This window comes from Carcharhinus amblyrhynchos, chromosome 17, assembly GCF_965287045.1.
Source record: "Carcharhinus amblyrhynchos chromosome 17, sCarAmb.v2.hapA, whole genome shotgun sequence".
In the NCBI taxonomy this organism is placed as follows: domain Eukaryota; kingdom Metazoa; phylum Chordata; class Chondrichthyes; order Carcharhiniformes; family Carcharhinidae; genus Carcharhinus; species Carcharhinus amblyrhynchos.
In genome coordinates this window covers 35198607-35218070 of record NC_137340.1, presented here as the reverse complement: position 1 = coordinate 35218070, position 19464 = coordinate 35198607, and the positions used below count along the sequence as shown (strand labels likewise).

The 19464-nt window shown below is 42.3% G+C and overlaps 2 protein-coding genes across 5 annotated transcripts in view; one reads left to right on the top strand and one right to left on the bottom strand.

Annotated features, from left to right (window-relative positions):
- The window catches only part of nhlrc2 (NHL repeat containing 2), a 71966-nt gene extending 69580 nt beyond the window's left edge, over nt 1-2386 (bottom strand). Inside the window, exon 1 of the mRNA XM_080205808.1 lies at nt 2224-2386. Within this exon, the coding sequence (XP_080061934.1) occupies nt 2224-2371 (148 nt within the window). The 5' untranslated portion in view covers nt 2372-2386. The remainder of the gene's footprint in view (nt 1-2223) is intronic.
- Nucleotides 2387-2653: 267 nt separating this feature from the next.
- Nucleotides 2654-19464, top strand: part of dclre1a (DNA cross-link repair 1A (PSO2 homolog, S. cerevisiae)) — a 51751-nt gene continuing 34940 nt past the window's right edge. For all 4 annotated transcript variants that reach the window (XR_013888857.1, XR_013888856.1, XR_013888855.1 and 1 more), the window contains exon 1: nt 2654-3097. Coding sequence is in view for 1 of the 4 variants with exons in the window: in XM_080205803.1 (XP_080061929.1) it covers nt 2662-3097 (436 nt within the window). In the remaining 3 variants the exon portion in view is untranslated. The remainder of the gene's footprint in view (nt 3098-19464) is intronic.

Below are 19464 nucleotides of genomic sequence, written 5' to 3'. Positions count from 1 at the left end.
GGGTGCTGGGTTTCTGTGAGAGATCTGTAGTGTTGTGACAGAAGCTGGGGGTCCCTTGTACGATGGGTTTCAGAATACCCTCATGTAACCCAAGAGATTTTCACACAGGGTCCTGTTACTTGATATGATGGGATATCCGGGTGTGTTGGGTTTGTGTGTCGGGTTTGTGTGTCTTTGGGAGACAGTAGAAGTCCCAACACAGGGAGTATGTGGGACGAGAGCGTATAGGATGCTCTGAAGATCTGGATAGAGGGTCTTGATCAGACTGTTCAGTTGGCAGGTGTGTTCTTTGGTCAGGTCGGTGGGTAACTGTCTGTACTGCTCCTGCTTGTTCAGTTGTTGGTACATATCTTTGCAATAGTCTGTTCTGTTCTGTATGATGATGGCTTCTCCTTTGTCTGTTAGGTCGATGATGATGTTGTGGTTGGTCTTGAGAGCGCGGATGGTGTTACGTTGTGCTCGGGTGACGTTCTGAGCTATCTTGTGAGTGCGGCTAATTAATCTGGCATTGGCACATCTCCTGACTTGAGCATATATGTCGAGCCTAGGGCAGTGGCCTTCACAGTGGTTCAATTCAATTCTTTCTTCTTCAGTTGCTGCACCGCGGGTCCCTCAATCAGCTGTTCCAATTGGTTGGTTGATTCATGGAGTTCACTGCTGACATCTTGGGGCTTGTGGAAGCAACATAAAACCATCTTCAATTGCTGTAAAAACCCATCTGGTTCACTAATATCCTTATCTGGTCTAGCCTATATGCAACTCCAGACCCATAGCAATGTGGTTGACTTTTAACTGTGCTCTGAAACGATTTCAGAAGCCACTAAGTTCAATTAGGGATGGTTAACAAACATTGGCCTTATCAGCGATGCTCACATCCCATAAAAGAAAAGAAAAACTGCAATTAACCAACTGGTTAATTTCAACTTGTTGGCCTGCAAAATCTAGGCTGTCAGGAAAAGTTGAGTTTTTGAGTAACATTGTTTTAATTACAATAAACACTTAAACTGTTAACCATAGTAATAATAAACTAACGATTATCCTTCATTATTTAGTGTTTTCAATATTTGAACAATCTTATCATAACACCAGTAATATTCAGTTCATAATCAGACTACAAGTCATTAATTTAAATTAAGTAAATTTAAAACAATAATACATATTTAGAACAATTTGCTGGATGTGGTTAACAGACACAAACATGTGGTATGTTTATTCTGCACCCGGATACTACATAGGAGAATTTGGGCAAGAAAATGTGTACATTTAGCACTTTCTCGAGGGTGTCAAGAAACTACCGCAAGATCTCCACAAACAGCAGAAGTCGAATGATCACTTAATGATCGAGTTGAAAGAACAATGTTAACGAGGGTCCAGGGAGAATTATCTGCAAGAACGCCACACCTTAATGTTCACAGTGACGTTTCACCTTTTAAGGCTAATTCTACATAAATTGTCATTCACGTCATAATTTCAGTAGTTATTCAGACCTTTTCCCTTTCTCATTGGGTGACTACTCAGAATACCACGGAAACAGACACTCAAACACTCTTCGTGGACGCACTTCTAGGAAGTAGTTTGTGTTAATGGACATAGAAGATACACAGTGTGCTAAATAATCAGGCTGAGGAAGGGGAAAAAAGGAACTGCACATCCTGCTACCTTGTTTTCACAGTCTGGATGTACATATGACACACACTGGCTGGACAAAAGAAAAACTTTTAAAAGCAAGAAACGTTGCTGTTACTTTGTAAGATTGGTGTTTAATTGGTCCAATATCAGACAATGACATGATAGATTGACAAGAGAATTAACTTGCAGCGGGGAAACCTTCCAGCGGCAGAAAGCCAGTATTTAGTGTTTTATTTAAATGAGGCGCATTCTGTTTTAAAATCAACAACCCCCAATCTGTTAATCCCGCTTTAAATGGGAAAATTGTACTGCGGACTTCCACAGTAACTTCATTGCTGTGTTAATGTAAACCTACTTGTGGCACTAATGAATACGTTTTAAAACTTTTGACAGGCCAACTATAGCAAGAAAACAGTCTTTTAAACATCAACAGAAAATGCTGGGAAATCTTTGCAGCTCTGACAGCATCTGTGGAGACAGAATAATGCCAAAGTTTCGAGTCAAGATGACCCTTCACCAGAGTTTCCACAAAGTTTTTTTGCGTTAAACTAGGTTTCCTATTGCTCTTTATGGGGTTGGTAGGGGGGAACTCACCTTGATCAAACTCGGGCACTGTTAAGTCGGTTTCCCTGCCATCTATCTTTGTGAGGTACTGGAGGATAAGTTGTTCTTTCTCGGCTGGGCCGCCAGCTTCTAGTAGAGCGGCGTCCAGCTGAGCCTGAAACACAGACACAGCCGCCATGCTGACTACGGGAAGGAAGACCACCAGTGACAGCAGCGGACCCTCATCACCACTTTCGTCACGCTGGTCTGAAATAATTAATCTAAATTTTAAGAAAAATCAAACCTATCTACGCATCTCGGATATGGACGCGGAACTGATGGTTGATTTTATTTTTTTTATTATAGCTGGGTTGCTATGAGGGACCGTTGTCGAATTTGTGGATCGGAGTGGGGATTTGGCCGCTGTGAAGGATCGCGAGGGCGGCTGTTTTAACGGCTTGGCGTTCCAGCTGGCGCTGCGCCTGCGCCATGGCCAGCGGTGAGGAGGAGGCTATCTGGGGCTATTGCTCGGTTCGCAGAGTGAGGCGGCTGGGCAGCTCCGACCCCGGCTCGCCGAGGAGTCGGGGTAAAGGAGCTAGACCATCCTCCCGGCGCCGGCCCCGGCCCCGGCCCCAGGGAAGAGCTGCCGGTCACTCTGCAAGAGATGGCGGGCCAGCCTCTGTTCCGGATCCGAGCCCTCCTGCCTCGGATAGCCCCAGCAGCAGCACGACACCGCCAGAGCCAGCCGCCGGCAGCCCCTCGAACCAGTCTGAATGTCCCGAGGGGAAACAAATTCCCCGAAAAGCCAGGCCTATCCATGAGGGTCACTGCCCTATCTGTCAAATGCCCTTCTCCCTGTTGCTGATAGAAACACCCAGGTGGCATGTGACAGAGTGTTTGGATACTCCAGGTTGCACTGATAATGGTAAGTTGCCACGTAGGTGCGGGTCTTTCAGTCTTACTTTAATATGAAATGTGAATAATGACACTTTAACACACAATGTTAATTCAAAACAAAAAATGCTGGAAACGCTCAACAGGCCGGGCAGCATATGTGGACACAGTGAGAAATCTCACAACATCAGGTTAGAGTCCAACCAGTTTATTTGATGGTAATCTCGCAAGCTTTCAGAAACGGTGTTCCTTTGTCGGGTGTGTGGAAGGTTCTGATCAGACGGGCATATAAAGTCACACACAGTTTGCAGAATACTGATTAGAATACAAATCTTTACAGCTAATCTGCTATTAAAGTCTTAAAGATGCAGACAATGTGAGTGGAGATAGCGTTAGGTATAGGTTAAAGAGATGTAAATTGTCTCCAGATAGGACAGTAAGTGAGATTTTACAAGTTCAGGCAAGTCATGGGGGTTACAGATATGGCAACATTTGGCCTTTATAGCAAGGGGGATAGAATATAAAAGCAGGGAGGTCTTGCAACTGTACAAGGCACTGGTGAGGCCGCAACTCGAGTACTGAGTGCAGTTTCGGTCCCCTTATTTGCGAAAAGATACATTGGCCTTGGAGGGAATACAGAGAAGGCTCACCGTGCTGATACCGGAGACGAAGGGGTTAGCTTATGAGGAGAGATTAAATAGACTGGGCCTGTACTCGTTGGAGTTTAGAAGGCTGAGGGGGGGATCTTATAGAGACTTACAAGATAATGAAGGGGCTAGATAAGGTAGAGAGATTCTTTCCGCTTACAAAGGAAAACAGAATGAGAGGGCACAGCCTCAAAATAAGGGGGGGGGACAGTTTAGAATGGAGTTGAGGAGGAACTTCTTCACTCAAAGGGTGGTGAATCTCTGGAATTCTCTGCCCGTTGAAGTGGTGGAGGCTACCTCGTTGAATATATTTAAGTCACGGGTAGATAGATTTCTGATAGACAAGGGAATTAAGGGTTATGGGGAGAAAGCAGGAAAGTGGAACTGATCCACTTCAGATCAACCATGATCTTATTGAATGGCAGGGCAGGCTCGCAGGGCTAGATGGCCTACTCCTGCTCCTATTTCTTATGTTCTTATGACATGAACCCAAGATCCCAGTTGAGGTTGTGCTCATGTGTGCGGAACTCAGCTTTCGGGGCTCTGCCCCTTCGTCAGGTGGGTGGGGAGTCTTACCTGACGAAGGGGCAGAGCTGTGAAAGCTAGTGGTGTTTGCTACCAAATAAACCTGTTGGACTTTAACTTGGTGTTGTGAGACTTCTTACTGTGTTTACCCCAGTCCAACGCCAGCACCTCCACATATCTGTGGGGAACCATAGAATCTTTATAGTGCAGAAAGAGGCCATTTGGTCCATCAAGTCTGCACTGACCACAATCCCACCCAGTCTCTATCCCCTTAACCCCATCTGTTTACTCTACTAGTCCCCTAACACTAACTAACAGGCAATCTAGCAAGGCCAATCCACCTAACCCGCACATCTTTACAGTGTGGGAGGAAACTGGAACACCTGGAGGAAACCCACAGAGAACATGCAAACTCCACACAGACTGTCACCCGAGGTTGGAATTGAACCCGGGTCCCTGGCGAGAAAGAAACAATTTTTCTCTCTCCACAGATGCGAGCAGATCTGCTGAGTTTTTCTAGCGTTTTTTGTTTTCATACAATCCCTTGGTTTCAAATTTCCAGCATCCACCTGTATTTTGCTTTATTTTTAATGTCCAATCAATGTCCACTGACTCATTAAAATGGAGGTATTTATTGAGTGGTTTTGGAACTTGTTTCATTGTACAGTAATGTTCCCCAGATGCAGGGAGTTCCCTGGGAACCTCAGCAACTTGTATTTATATAAGGGATCTTTTCTTGGGTATAGTAATTTTCTCCCGATCCAGCCAGCTCCCTGAATGCCTCAGCAATTTGTGTTTAAACTGCACCTTTAACATCGGAAAATGGCCCAAACACACGAGGACCAATATCACCAAAATCTGACATTGAACCACATGTGAAACAATAGGAGATGACTGAAAACAGAGGCAGTTTTAAGAGGCATTTTAAAAGTGGAGAGTTTTAGAAAGAGAACAGATATGTAGATGAGAGTTTCAGCAGCAGATTGGCAGAGGCTGGGGTGGAGTTGGGTCTTGTCGCTGAAGTGAAGTAAGTAGTCTTGATGATGGAGAGGATGGTTCAGGGTCAAGTATGATGTTGAGGTTGCAAACAGTCTACTGTGGCATCAGAAATGGGTAGGAGAGGGGTGAAACAATGGCTGGGACCAGAGTTCAAAGCAGGTGCTGAAGACAGGCTTTAGTCCTCTCAATATTTTATTGGGGGAAATTTCTGCTCATCCTATGCATGATGCTGGAAAAATTACAAATTAAAGGTGGTCTAGGGATGAATGTTGACAGCATACACTTGGAATCTGACATGTTTTTGGATGATGTAGATCAGAAAAAATGAGTGGCCAAGACTATGTTCACTAGGGACTCCAAAAGTAATAGTGTGAGAATAGGAAAGTAAACCATTTTAGGTGATTCTCTAGCTATAGATAAAATTGTACCAGCTGAGTGCAGGTCCATTGAGGAGAGGCATTGGAGGAAGAGGTTGTGATCAACTGTATCAAAGTAAGAAGTCTCACAACACCAGGTTAAAGTCCAACAGGTTTATTTGGAATCATGAGCTTTTGGAGCACTGCTCATTCAGCAGGTGAGTGGAGAGGTACGTTTCACAAACATGGCATATGTAGACAAAATCACAATTGCAAGATAATGGTTTGAATGTGAGTCTTTACAGATACAGAGTATGAGTGGAGAGGGGGATAATCACAGGTTAAAGAGGTGTGAATTGTCTCAAGCTAGGACTGTTAGTAGGATTTTGCAAACCTAGGTCAAATGGTGGGGCTACATGTAGTGTGACGTGAGGCCAAGATCCTGGTTGAGGCCATCATTATGCATGTGGAACTTGTCTACTAATTTCTGCTCGGTGAATCTGTGTTGTCTTATGCCTTGAAGAATGCTTATCCAAAGATCAGAGTCTGAATGCCCTTGACAGCTGAAGTGGTCCCTGATTGGAAGGGAACATTCCTGTTGTGAGGCTTCTTACTGTGCCCACCCCAGTCCAATGCTGGCATCTCCACATCACAACAGTATCAAAGGTTACTAATAGGTTAGGAATGATTTAACATATGAATATTAAAACGGTAGTCAAAGGAAAGTCAGAGATGATTTGTGACCAACCTGGAAATCTTTTGGAGGTAAGGCATTATTGAGTACTTTGCATCTGTTTCGTTAAATAGGAGGATGTTTTTGGTAGAGGTAGTAGAGAAATTTGGATAGGATGAAATAGATAAGGAGGAAGGATTGTAAAGGTTGTCAGCATTCAAAGTATGAAAACCATCTTATCAGAATGGATTGCGTCCTAAATTTCTGAGGGAAGTAATGGTGAAAATCAAGAGTGCTCCGACTGCAATCTACCATTAGGTAACTCAGGATTATTGCAGTTTTGAATCTACTCTGTGGATGGACTGGGATTGGTTCAGACAGCAAGACTCAGACTGTTGAATTCTGGCTATGTACCGTGCTACGTTTCTGCAGTCAAGACAAAATCATTTTCCTTTGCATAATCCTGATGGTGGAGGTTCCATGGGGACGCTACCAGATAGGGTTGAAGCTGGCTGCTAAAATAAATCATCCTTGGCTGAAAAAAAACAAAAAGATTGAAGCAAGGGAACATTGAAGGTTTGCAAATGTTACACCTTTGTTTTATAAAGGGCAGAGGGATAAAACTTGAGAACTAAAAGCCAGTCAACCTAACGTCAGTGATGCGGAACTTCTTTTGGAGAAAGAATAAATTAGCGTTTCGAAAAATAAGGCCAGCATAGGTAAATTGCGTTTGATAAACTATTGAGTTCTATGAAATAATAGAGGTGGACAAGCTTGATGTGTAGATGAACTTTTGAAAGATGTTTGATAAAGTGCCATTGAAGTGCCAAAAAGGAGGGGGTATTGGAGTTCTTGAGAAACATTAAGGTAGACAAGTCCCCAGGGCCTGATGGGATATACCCCAAAATACTGACAGAGGTGAGGGAGGAAATTGCTTGGGCCTTGCGAAAAATCTTTGTATCCTCTCTGACTGCAGGGGAGGTCCCAGAGGATTGGAGAATAGCCAATGCTGTTCCTCTGTTTAAGAAGAGTAGCAAGAATAATCCAGGTAATTACAGGCCGGTGAGCCTTACATTAGTGGTAGGTAGGAAAATTATTAGAGAGCATTCTTTGAGACAGGATTTACTCCCATTTGGAAATAAATTAGCATTAGCAAGAGGCAACATGGTTTTGTGAAGGGGAGGTCATGTCTCACTAACTTGAATGGAGTTTTTCAAGGAACTGATGAAGATTGATGAGGGTTGGACAGTGGACGTTGTCTACGTGGACTTCGGTAAGGCCTTTGATGAGGTCCTTCATGGCAGACTGGTGCAGAAGGTGAAGTCACATGGAATCAGAGGGAACTGGCAAGGTGGATACAGAACTGGCTCGGTCATAGACATAGGGTAGCAGTGGAAAGGTGCATTTCTGTATGAAGGCTGTGACAAGTGCCATTCCTCAGGGATCAATGCTGGGACCTTTGCTGTTTGTAATGTATATAAATGACTTGGATGAAAATGTAACTGGTTTGATTAGAAAGTTTGCAGATGACACAAAGGTTAGTGGATTTGCGGATAATGATGAAGACCATCAGAGGATACAGCAGGATATAGATCAGTTGGAGACTTGGGCAGAGAAATGGCTAATGGAGTTTAATCCAGAAAAGTATGAGATAATGCACTTTGGAAGGTCTAATACAGATAGGAAATATACAGTAAATGGCAGAACTTTTAAGAGTATTGATAGGCAGAGGGATCTGGGTGTACGGGTGTACAGGTACACAGGTCACTTAAAGTGGCAATGCAGGTGGAGAAAGTAGTCAAAAAGATACAGGGCATACTTGCCTTCAACATCCGGGGCATTGAGTTTAAAAATTGGCAAGTCATGTTGCAGCTTTATAGAACCTTAGGCTGCATTTGGAATATAGTGTTCAATTCTGATCGCCACAGATGTGGAGGCTTTGAAGAGGGTACAGAAAAGATTTACCAGGATGTTGCCTGGCATGGCATTAGCTATGAGGAAAGGTTGGAGAAACTTGCTTGTTCTCACTGGAATGGTGGAATTGAGGGGTGACCCGATAGAAGACATGGATAGTCAGAAGCTTTTTCCCGGGGTGGAAGAGTCAGTTACTGGGGGCATAGGTTTAAGGTGCGAGGGGCAAGGTTTAAAGGGGATGCATGAGGCAAGTTTTTTTACACAGGGTGGTGGGTGCCTGTAACTCACTGCTGGAGGAGGTAGTGGAAGCCGATATGATAGTGACTTTTAAAAGGGCAACAGGACAAATACATGAATAGGATGGCAATAGAGGGAAATGGTCCCCAGAAGGGTAGGGGGCGTTAGTTCGGTGGGGCAGCATAGTCAGTGCAGGCTTGGCCTGTTCCTGTGCTGTAATTTTCTTTGTTCTTTGAATAGGTTTGTTAGCAAAACTGAAGCCCATAAGCTTAAGGGGGCAGTAGCTTCATGGATACAAAATTAGTTAAGGGGGAGAAAATAGAGTTGTGGTGAATGGCTGTTTCTTAAGACCGGACAGAAGTGGACTTGGGGATACTGGGCATAATTTCAAAGTTTGCAAATGGCGCAAAACTTGGAAATGCAGTAAACTGTGGGAATAATAGAATTAGTTTTCGAGGTGTAAGTGGACAAATTGGTGAAATGGGCAGACAAATGGTAGATGAAATAATGCAGAGAAGTGTGAAATGATTCATTTTGGTAGGATAACTGAGGAGAGACAATATATGCTCAGTATTTTAATGAGGGTCCGGGAACAAGAGGACCTGGGGGTGCATGCACACAAATCTTTGAAGGTGGCAGGATGAGATGAAAAGGCATCTGGAATCTCAAGACAGAGTACAAAAGCCAGGAGATTAGGATGAAATTTGATGAGACATTGGCTAGGCCCGAGCTAGAATATTGTGGCTAATTCTAAGCATCATAGTTTAGGAGTGTGAAGACCTTTAAAGAAGATGCAGAAGAAATTTACCAAAATGATACCAGGATGGAAGAATCAGCCACAAGTTGATAGTAGAAAAACATGGGCTTTCTCCTTGCAGCAGAAGAGGTTAAAGGGAGACTCATTAAGAGGCATTCAAAATGAATGGTTTTGACAGAGTAATTAGAAAAAGAACCAGAGGTGACCTGAGGAAAGAAGAAATTGGAAGGCTTTGAAAGCAAATTTAGTAATAACTTTCAAAAGAAAATTGAATAAATGCTTACTGGAAAAATTACAGGTCTGTGGGATGGCATGAGGCTAATTGGACACCTCTCTTAAACCTTTGCACCAATTCTGGTTCTTTCCCGCTGTTGGATTCTAAGGTTTAGAATAGATAGTGCATCATTGTCTCATCGGAAGTTATTTGTGACTTTGATAAAAGCCTTTTCAGCAAGGTGCAGAAGAGGTGGGCATTAAAGGTAGTAACACACTCTTGGACACTGGAGAGCAAAAAAGGGTTGGAAATGGGTTGGAAGTTAGTGAGTAATTCTGTGTGTGAGGGCGAATTGTGATTCCAGGCATTATGATTGAGGGATGTTGTAGCTTTGATCGTGGCCTATCTGAAGTGTACAAATGTACACTTTGTAGCAAAAGTCAATGCATTGTAATCCAAAAACTTATTTTTAGCTTAGAGATACAAATTAATTGCTCAAGACCGGCAAATTCAGTGTAAACCTGGGCTTACGTTCAAGACCTTTTTGGTTTCTACCATTCGCACCAAATTTGAATGCTGCATTTATCCCCTGATCCATTGGGAAACTTAAATTCTACATAATACCAACTGGCTTATTCTATTTAATCTTTAAGTGTCTATCCTTAGAAGTGCTCACTTCTAATTTGCCAAAGCCTCTCAAACATCTACAAGTCAGGAATGCTTTGGGATACTCTCCATTTTCTTGAATGGGTGCAGCTACAACAATATGAGAAGCTCAATATTAGTCGAGACAAAAATGTTCGCTTTACTGACACCTCATCCATTGTCCAAAAGTTCATCATTGATATACTGTGGCTATAATTCCCAAATGCACAAATTCCACCAGCTGGAAAGACCGGGGCTGCAGACGCATGATAACATTATTTCTGACTCTCGTGCTCCTTGTCAAGTTGTCCATTATCCTGACTTGAACATAGCATTACAAATAGGAAAGCAGATTATTATTTGAATGGATGTAAATTCAGAGGGGTGGATACTCAGTGAGACCTTGGTATCTTTGTGCATTAGTCACTGAAAATAAGTGTGCAGGTACAGCAGACAGTAAAGAAGGCAAGATGTATATTAGCCTTCATAGTGAGAGGATTTGAGTATAGGAATAGGAATGTTTTACAGAAGTTGTATATAGGATGTTGGTGAGGCCATATCTGGAATGTTATGTGCAACTTGGTACCCTTATCTGGTGAAGGATGTCCTTGCTATACAGGGAGTGGAACAAAGGATTACCAGATTAATTCCTGGGATGGCAGGGCTGTTACAGGAGAGACTACATCAGTCAGGATTATATTGATTAGAAGGAGTTAGAAGAGTGAGATGGGATCTCATGGAACTTTATAAAAGTCTAAGAGGATCAAACGGGATTATTCAGAAAGAATGTTCCCGATGGGGGGGGGAGTCCAGAACGAGGGGGGATAGTTTGAGGATAATGATTGAGGTGAAGAGAAATTTCTTCGCCCAGAGAGTAGTGTATCTGTGGAATTCATGACCATGGAAAGTAGTTGTGGCTAAAATGTTGTGTGATTTTTAAGAAACAATTAACAAAGAACAGTACAGCACAGAAGCTGGCCCTTCTGCTGTCCAAGCCTGTGCCAATCATGTTTACCTATCTAAACCAACCGCTTAAAACCCTGTATTCCCTGATTGTTCATATGCCTATCAAGATGAGTCTTAAATTTGGCTAACGTAATTGCCTCAACCACGTCACTTAGCTGTGTATTTCAGACCTCCACCACCCTTCGTGTAAAAAAAAAAGTTCCCCTGCACATCTCCACTGAACCTTCCTCCTCCCCGCAGCTTATCTTGAGCTTGTGCCCCCTTGTAATTGTCATTTCTGCCCTGGGAAAAAGCTTCCAACTGCTCACCCCATCTATACCTTTCATCATTTTGTAACCTATCAGCTTCCGTCTTTCCAGGGAGAACAATCCCAGTTTATTCAATCTCTCCTCACAGCTAATACCCTCCATACCAGGCAACATCCTGGTACACCTTTCCTGCACTCTCTCCAAAGCCTCTACATCCTTCTGGTGCAATAAGTAGTCTGACAACACCAAGTTAATGTCCAATAGGTTTATTTGGTAGCATGAGCTTTCGGAGCACTGTTTCTTCATCGGACAAGTTTGTTTCACAAACAGGGCATATATAGACACAAACTCAATTATAAGATAATGGTTGGAATGCAAGTTTTAACAGGTAACCAAGTCTTTACAGGTGCAGACAATGAGTGGAAAGAGGATTAAGCACAGGTTAAAGAGGTGCAAATTGTTTCAAGCCAGGACAGTTATTGAGGTTTTGCAAGCCCAGGCAAGTCGTGTGGGTTACAGATAGTGTGGCATGAACCTCGGATCCCAGTTGAGGCCGTCCTCATGTGCAGAACTTGGCTATCTACTCGGCGATTCTACACCATCGTGTGTCTTGAAGACCGCCTTTGAGAATGCTTATCGGAAGATCAGAGGCTGAATGCTCTTGACTGCTGAAGTGCTCCCCGACAGGAAGGGAACACTCCTGACTGGTGATTGTCGAGCAGTGTCCATTCATCCGTTGTTATAGCGTCAGCATGGTCTCGCCAATGTACCATGCCTCAGGACATCCTTTCCTGCAGCGAATCAGGTAGACAATGTTGGCTGAGTCGCAAGAGTATGTACCGTGTACCTGGTGGATGGTGTTCTCACATGAGATGATGGCATCTGTGTCAATGATCTGGCACGTCTTGCAGAGATTGCTTGGCAGGGTTGTGTGATATCGTGATCGTTGTTCTCCAGAAGGCTGGGTAGTTTGCAGCCAACAGTGGTCTGAGGTTGCGCAGTTGTTTGAAGGCAAATAATGAGGGTGTGGGGATGGCCTGGGTGAGATGTTTGTCTTCATCGATGACATGCTGTAGCTTCTCCGCTCTAGGGAAGTACTGGACAATGAAGGGTACTCTGTTCGCCGGTCAAGGGCATTCAACCTCTAACCTTTTGGTTAAGCGTTCTCCAAGGCCACTATGACAATGGATGCACTCATCTGATGAAGGAGCAGCACTCAAAGCTCACGTTACCAAATTAATCTGTTGGACTTTAACCTGGTGTTGTGAGAATACTCACTTTGCCTACCCCAGTCCAACGCCGGCAACTCCACATTATCCTTCTGGTAGTGTGGGGACCAGAATTGGACACAGTATTCCAAATGTGGCTGAACCAACGTTTTATACAACTGTAACACAATTTGCCAACTTTTATACTCGATATCCTGTCTGATGAAGGGAGCATACCATACGCTTTCTTCACCTCCACCTGTGCTGCCACTTTTAAGGATCTGTGGACCTGTACTCCCAGATCTATCTGTGTGACTATGCTTCAAATTGTTCTGCCATTCATGTTATAGATCCCACCTGAACCGGATCTGCCAAAATGCATCACATCGCATTTGTCTGGATTAAATTCCATTTGCCATTTCTTCACCCAATTTTCCAGTCTATCTATGTCCTGCTGTATTCCTTGACTATCTTCATGACTAGTTGCAACTCTGCCAATCTTAGTATCATCTGCAAACTTGCTAATCAAACCAGCTACATTTTCTTCCAAGTTATAAGTGGCAGAGATCCTAGTACTGATCCCTGCGGAACATCACTAGTTACAGATCTCCATTCAGAAAAACACCCTTCCACTGCTACCCTCTGTCTTCTACCACCAAGCCAGTTCTGAATCCATAGTTAGTTCACCGCTGACCCCACGAGATTTAGTCTTTTGCACTAGCCTGCCATGAGGGACCTTGTCAAATGCCTTGTCCATATAGACAACATCCACAGCCTTTTCCTTGTCAATCATTTTTGTCACCTTCTCAAAAATACTCAACTAAATTAGGGAGACATCACCTCCCTTGTACAAAACCCTGTTGTCTATTGCTAACAAGACCATTCATTCGAAATGTGTATAGATCCTATTCCTAAGAATCTTCAGATATAGCTCTTGGGGCTAAAGGGATCAAATTAAAAGGGGGAAGGTGGGATCAGGATATTGAATTTGATGATCAACTGTGACCACAATGAATGGTGGAGCAGGCTCGACGAGCCGAATGCCGTACTCCTGCTTCTGTTTTCTACGTATGTTTTAATGCACCACATTCCTTCAGTCGTAGTTGGATGAAAATCCTGAAACTTCATACCTACCAGTATTGCGGCAGCACCCCGAATACATGGACTGCAACCGTTCAAGAAAGCAGTGCACCACCAACTTATCAAGAAATAAGTGATGAAATGTAAATGTTCCCCTTGGTAATCATATCCATATTCCATTAATGAGTAATCAAGTGTTTTTTTTTATGGTCACTCACCTGATGAAGGAGCAATGCTCTGAAAGCTCATGATATCAAATAAACCTGTTGGATTTTAACCTGGTGTTATGAGATTTCTTACTGTGACCTCCTCAGTCCAATGCTGGCATCTCCACGTCATTTCTTATGGTCTGTCAGTGAAATGCTGATTTGTGGTGAAATGTGGAGAATGTTAGGTACAATTAATGTTGCTAAATTTATTTTTCTGAAGAGTCTGGATAGTCAGAAGCTTTTTCCCAGGGTGGAAGACTCAATTACTAGGGGGCATAGGTTTAAGGTCCAAGGGGCAAGTTTAAAGGAGATGTACAGGACAGATTTTTTACACAGAGTAGTGGGTGCCTGAACTCACTGCCGGGGGAGGTAGCGGAAGCGGACATGGTAGTGACTTTTAAGGGGTGTCTTGACAAGTACATGAATAGGATGGGAATAGAGGGATATGGCCCCTGGAAGGGTAGGGGGTTTTAGTTAAGTCAAATAGCATGGTGGTGCAGGCTTGGAGGCCCGAAGGGCCTGTTCCTGTGATGTAATTTTCTTTGTTCTTTACATCTGGTAGAGTGAGGACTGTCAGCTAATCAGTATGCCCTAGTTTCAAATCAAATAATATGTCAACGCTCAGCTCTCATTGATTTCTTTTTTTGGTGCTGATTTTTCTAAAATCTGAGTGTTGTGTTGTTGTCTTGCTTAAGAAGAAAATACAAACCCAATTTTTTTTTAATGCTTCAAAGAAATGCTTACAGTTGTGTTTCTTTTCTTCCCTGCGTAGCTACAAGACAATTTATTCTCCTGTCTGGAAATATGTAATAAACTTATCAAATTCTCCAATGTTTAAATAAAAATCTAATAAGTGTGTACAAAGGATTTTATGATGTGGAGATGCTGGCATTGGACTGGAGTAAACACAGTAAGAAGTCTCACACCACCAGGTTAAAGTCCCATCAGGTATATTTGGTAGCACAAGCCACTAGCTTTCGGAGCGCTGCTCCTTCATCAAGAAGTTCTGTTCACAAACAGAGCATATAAAGACACAAAATCAATTTACAAAATAATGGTTGGAATGCAAGTCTTTGTAGGTAATGAAGTCTTAAAGGTACAGAAAATGTGAGTGGAAAGAGGGTTAAACACAGATTAAAGAGATGCGTATTGTCTCCAGCCAGGACAGTTAGTGAGATTTTGCCAGCCCAGGCAAGTCATGGGGGTTACAGATAGTGTGACATGAATCCAAGATCCCAGTTGAGGCCGTCCTCATGTGCGGAACTTGGCAATCGGTCTCTGCTCAGTGACTGTGCGTTGTTGTATGTCATGAAGGCCGCCTTGGAAAACACTTACCCGAAGATCAGAGACTGAATGCCTGTGACCGCTGAAGGGTGTTCCAACAGGAAGAGAACACTCTTGCCTGGTGATTGTGAGTGGTGTTCATTCATTCGTTGTCATAGCATCTGCTACAACGAAGGATTCTAGTCAGCTCTTGATTTCTGCCATGCTGATGTTTTAGATGCTGAATGGAGGCTAGATTTTCTAAGGATGAAGATTTGCAAGGGGGAACATGGGTAGAATACACTTAAGAATGTACCCTTAAAAATAAAATTAGCTTTTGACTAAGACTTCAGAAGAATAAAATCTCTTTTGCTCTGTAGATGCTGAGGCAGCTATACAGGTAACCAGACAACAGAGCATTGAGCTACTGCTATCAATACTGCATGTTCCTTTTGTTGGAAGTATTGATGTGGGAAATGTCTCTGGTATTTGATACTTTTATCACAAATTCCCAGCTAGCCAAATGACTTGTTTTCACTCCAGTTTGCTGTGGAGATAATAAGTAAACATGAACTGGTAAATCTTGTTAATGATATTTTGAAATGCGTCACTGGCATGATGTAATATGAGGATTGTTATTTTTCTCAGCCTTCAATATAAATAATCAAGATAAAATTTTGTAATTTGGTTTGATATTTGCTAACTGACAGGAAAGAAAATTATAGGGGTGGTGTGTTATTAGAATGCAGGTTCAAATTTAACATAATGAATGTTAAAAACCATTGTTAGAAAAGCTAGCTAAAACACTTAAGTAATTTCTTGGTAATCTGAACCGGTTTAGTCTGTAACACTAAACTGCCCACAGTTTTAACACTAATATGCTGATCAACTAGTTGCTGGAGGCATCTCTGGATTACAGTGAAGTGATAGGTGCAAGGGGAGGAAGCATCTTTTGGTGCCCTTTCTCAACTTTAAAAGCATGGAACCTATCACAAGTCCAGATCTAAAATTTTCTACAGTTAGCAGTTATTTGGTACAACTCCACATTGTATTGGTGTTCTTAGCATTTACAGCATTGAAACAGACTAGTTCAGGAGTAGGATAGCAGGGGAAGAAAGTTGAAGGGCATGACTGGTTTGATGTTACTCAGTAGTAAAAGTTGAGATGTGAGATCACCCTATGCGTTTTTCTAATTCTAATATATTCTACCCAACCATATTACGAGATTCCCATTTATAGAACTAAGTCAACTTGACTTTAACTTTTGACTCTTATGCTCTATTTTGTACATTAAATTTGCAACCCCCATAAGAGGAACAATACTTATCTTCAGAAAATATGTTGTAATGAAGATAGAGTATATGTGGAATTAATATCTGACAGATGTTACTTTATATGGTAGAATTCGCATCCCACAAAAATTAGCTGATACTCCCATTCCCACTTAATGCATTCTTTTCAAAGGTTCAGATCACAGCTGATGTTTTTCAAAGCACAGTGCCAGGAGTTTGGGAGAGCCTTGGTATTAATAATGTTCTGCATCATTCCATGCATGTTTAACTGATAAATGGGAGAAGATATTAAAAAAAGAAAATCTCCCATTGTCAAGTTTGAGATTTTGGGAGAGTATATAAATGAATGCATTTACAATACATCAGTATCTACTGTAATACTAAAAATAATCCCCATAAGCTTGTGTAGTATATCGTTTATCCTGGTAATTCCACTTAAGTGTTGAGTACCAAATAAAGCTTCACAAAACACTAATACTGGTATTTGTATTAAATGTATTGGGCAGGTTTCACCAACCTTCCGTGTATGAAATAAAGTCAATAATGATACTAAGGAGATTTTAACAATCATGGTAATTTTGAAAGGTAAATTTGAATATCAGGAATAAAGAGTAATTCATTTCATACAAATGTCTAATTTTTTTAATAGTTAATATCTCTTAGTGCAAAGTTATTGCCATACACACTTAGGTGTGAATTATGGAGTACATGACATGAAAAGGATGCATACATGAGGTCTAGGCAATTAAAAACAGATGAAGCATTTGAAGAATGCAGGGAAAGTAGAAAACAGCTCAAACAGGGAATTAGGATGGCAAAAAGGGTCACAATGTCTTTGGAGAATCCCAAGGCATTTTATACATATATTAGGAACAAGAGGGTAGTTAAAGAGTTGGTCCACTTAAGGGTAAAGGAGGGAAATTATGTGTAGAACCAAAGGAAGTGGGTGAGATCCTTAATGAGTACTTTGCCTCAGTAGTCACAAAGGAGAGGGACATGTTGGTTGATGGTGTCTTGGAGGAATGTGTAAACCTTTTAGGACAAGTCATCATCACAAGGGAGGAAGTGGTAGGTGAATTAAAAAGCATTAAGGTAGACAAATCCCCAGGGCCAGATAGCACCTATCTCAGGTTACTGAGGGAGACGAGATGAAATTGCTGCACCTCGAACAGAAATCTTTGTTTCTTTGGCCATTGGTGAGGTCCCAGAGAATGGATAGTCAATGGGTAGCAAGAATAACCCAGGTAATTAAAGGCCAGTAAATTTGACGTCATCGATTGTGAAATTGTTGGAGAAGATTCTTATAAATAGGATCTATACACATTTGGAACTGAATGGTCTTGTTAGCGACAGCGTGGTTTTGTATGAGGGAAGTTATGTCTCACCAATTTGATTGAGTTTTTTAAGCAACTGACAAAAATGATTGATGAGGGAAGGGCTGTGGACGTTGTCAAAGCATTTGACAAGATCCTTCATTGTAGGCCAGTGCAAAAGATTAAATCTCACGGGATCAGGGATGAACTAGTTAGATGGATTCCGAACTGGCTTGGCCATAGAAGTGGAGATGCCAGCGATGGATTGGGGTAAACACAGTAAGAAGCCTTACAACACTAGGTTAAAGTCCAACAGGTTTATTTCAAATAAATGTGTTGGACTTTAACCTGGTGTTGTAAGACTTCTTACTATGTTGGTCATAGAAGACAAAGGGTAGCGGTGGAAGGGTGTTTTTCTGAATGGAGATCTGTAACTAGTGGTGTTCCGCAGGGATCAGTGCTGGGATCTCTGCTGTTTCTTTATGGGCGGCATGGTAGCACAGTGGTTAGCACTGCTGCTTCACAGCTCCAGGGACCTGGGTTCAATCCCTGGCTTGGGTCACTGTCTGTGTGGAGTTTGCACATTTTCCTCGTGTCTGCATGGGTTTCCTTCGGGTGCTCCGGTTTCCTCCCACAGTCCAAAGATATGGAGGTTAGGTTGATTGGCCATGCTAAAAATTGCCCTTAGCATCCTAAGATTAGTGGGTAAATATGTAGGGATGTGGGGGTAGGGCCTAAGTGGGGTTGAGGTCGGTGTAGACTTGATGGGCCGAATGGTCTCTCTCTGGACTGTAGGGTTTCTATGATTTCTACGTTTGTGATATATACAAATGACTTTGAAGAAAATGTAGCTAGTCTGATTAGCAAATTTGCAGATGATGGTAAGATTGGTGGAGTTGCAGATAGCGATGAAGATTGTTAGGGAATACAGCAGGATATAGATAGACTGGAAAATTGGGCAGAGAAATGGCAGATGGAATTTAATCCGGACAAATGTGATGTAATGCATTTTGGTAGATTCAATTCAGGTGGGAGCTATAAAATAAATGGCAGAACTATCAAGATCATAGAGACACACAGAGATCTAGAAGTACAGGTCTACAAATCCTTAAAAGTGGCAACACAGGTGAAAAAGGTGGTGAAGAAAGCAAATGGTATGCTTGCCTTCATCAGTATTGGGGTATAAAAGTTGGCAAATTATGTTGCAGTTGTATAAAATGTTGATTTGGCCACATTTGGAATACTGTGTCCAATTCTGGTCACACTACCAGAAGGAGGTGGAGGCTTTGGAGAGAGTACAGAAAAGGTTTACTAGGATGTTGCCTGGTGTGGAGGGTACTACCTATGAGAAGAGATTGAATAAACTGGGATGTTCTCCCTGGAAAGATGGAGGCTGTTTATAAACTGATGAGAGGTATAGATAGGGTGAACAGTTGGAAGCTTTTTCCTAGGGCAGAAGTGGCAATTAAAAGGGGCACAAGATAAGGGGGAAAGGTTCAGTGTGGGGAAAGTTTTTTTTTACACAGAGTGGTGCGGTCCTGGAATGCATTGTCAAGTGAGATGTTTGAGGTGGTTATGTTAATCACGTTTAAGACTTTTCTTGATAGGCATATGAACTAACGGGGAATAGAGGGATCTAAGTGATTGGTTTAGATAGGTAAATGTGATCGGTACAGGTTTGGAGGGCCAAAGGGCCTGTTCCTGTGCTGTACTGTTCTTTGTCCTAACTGTGATTTTAGTGAGAAATTTGCTTTTTCTTGTTATATTATTAGATAAAGGACAATGCGTGTCATTACATAAGAGGATAGGTACTCAGAGTGCCAGAGATCCAGGTTCAATTCTGACCCCACGT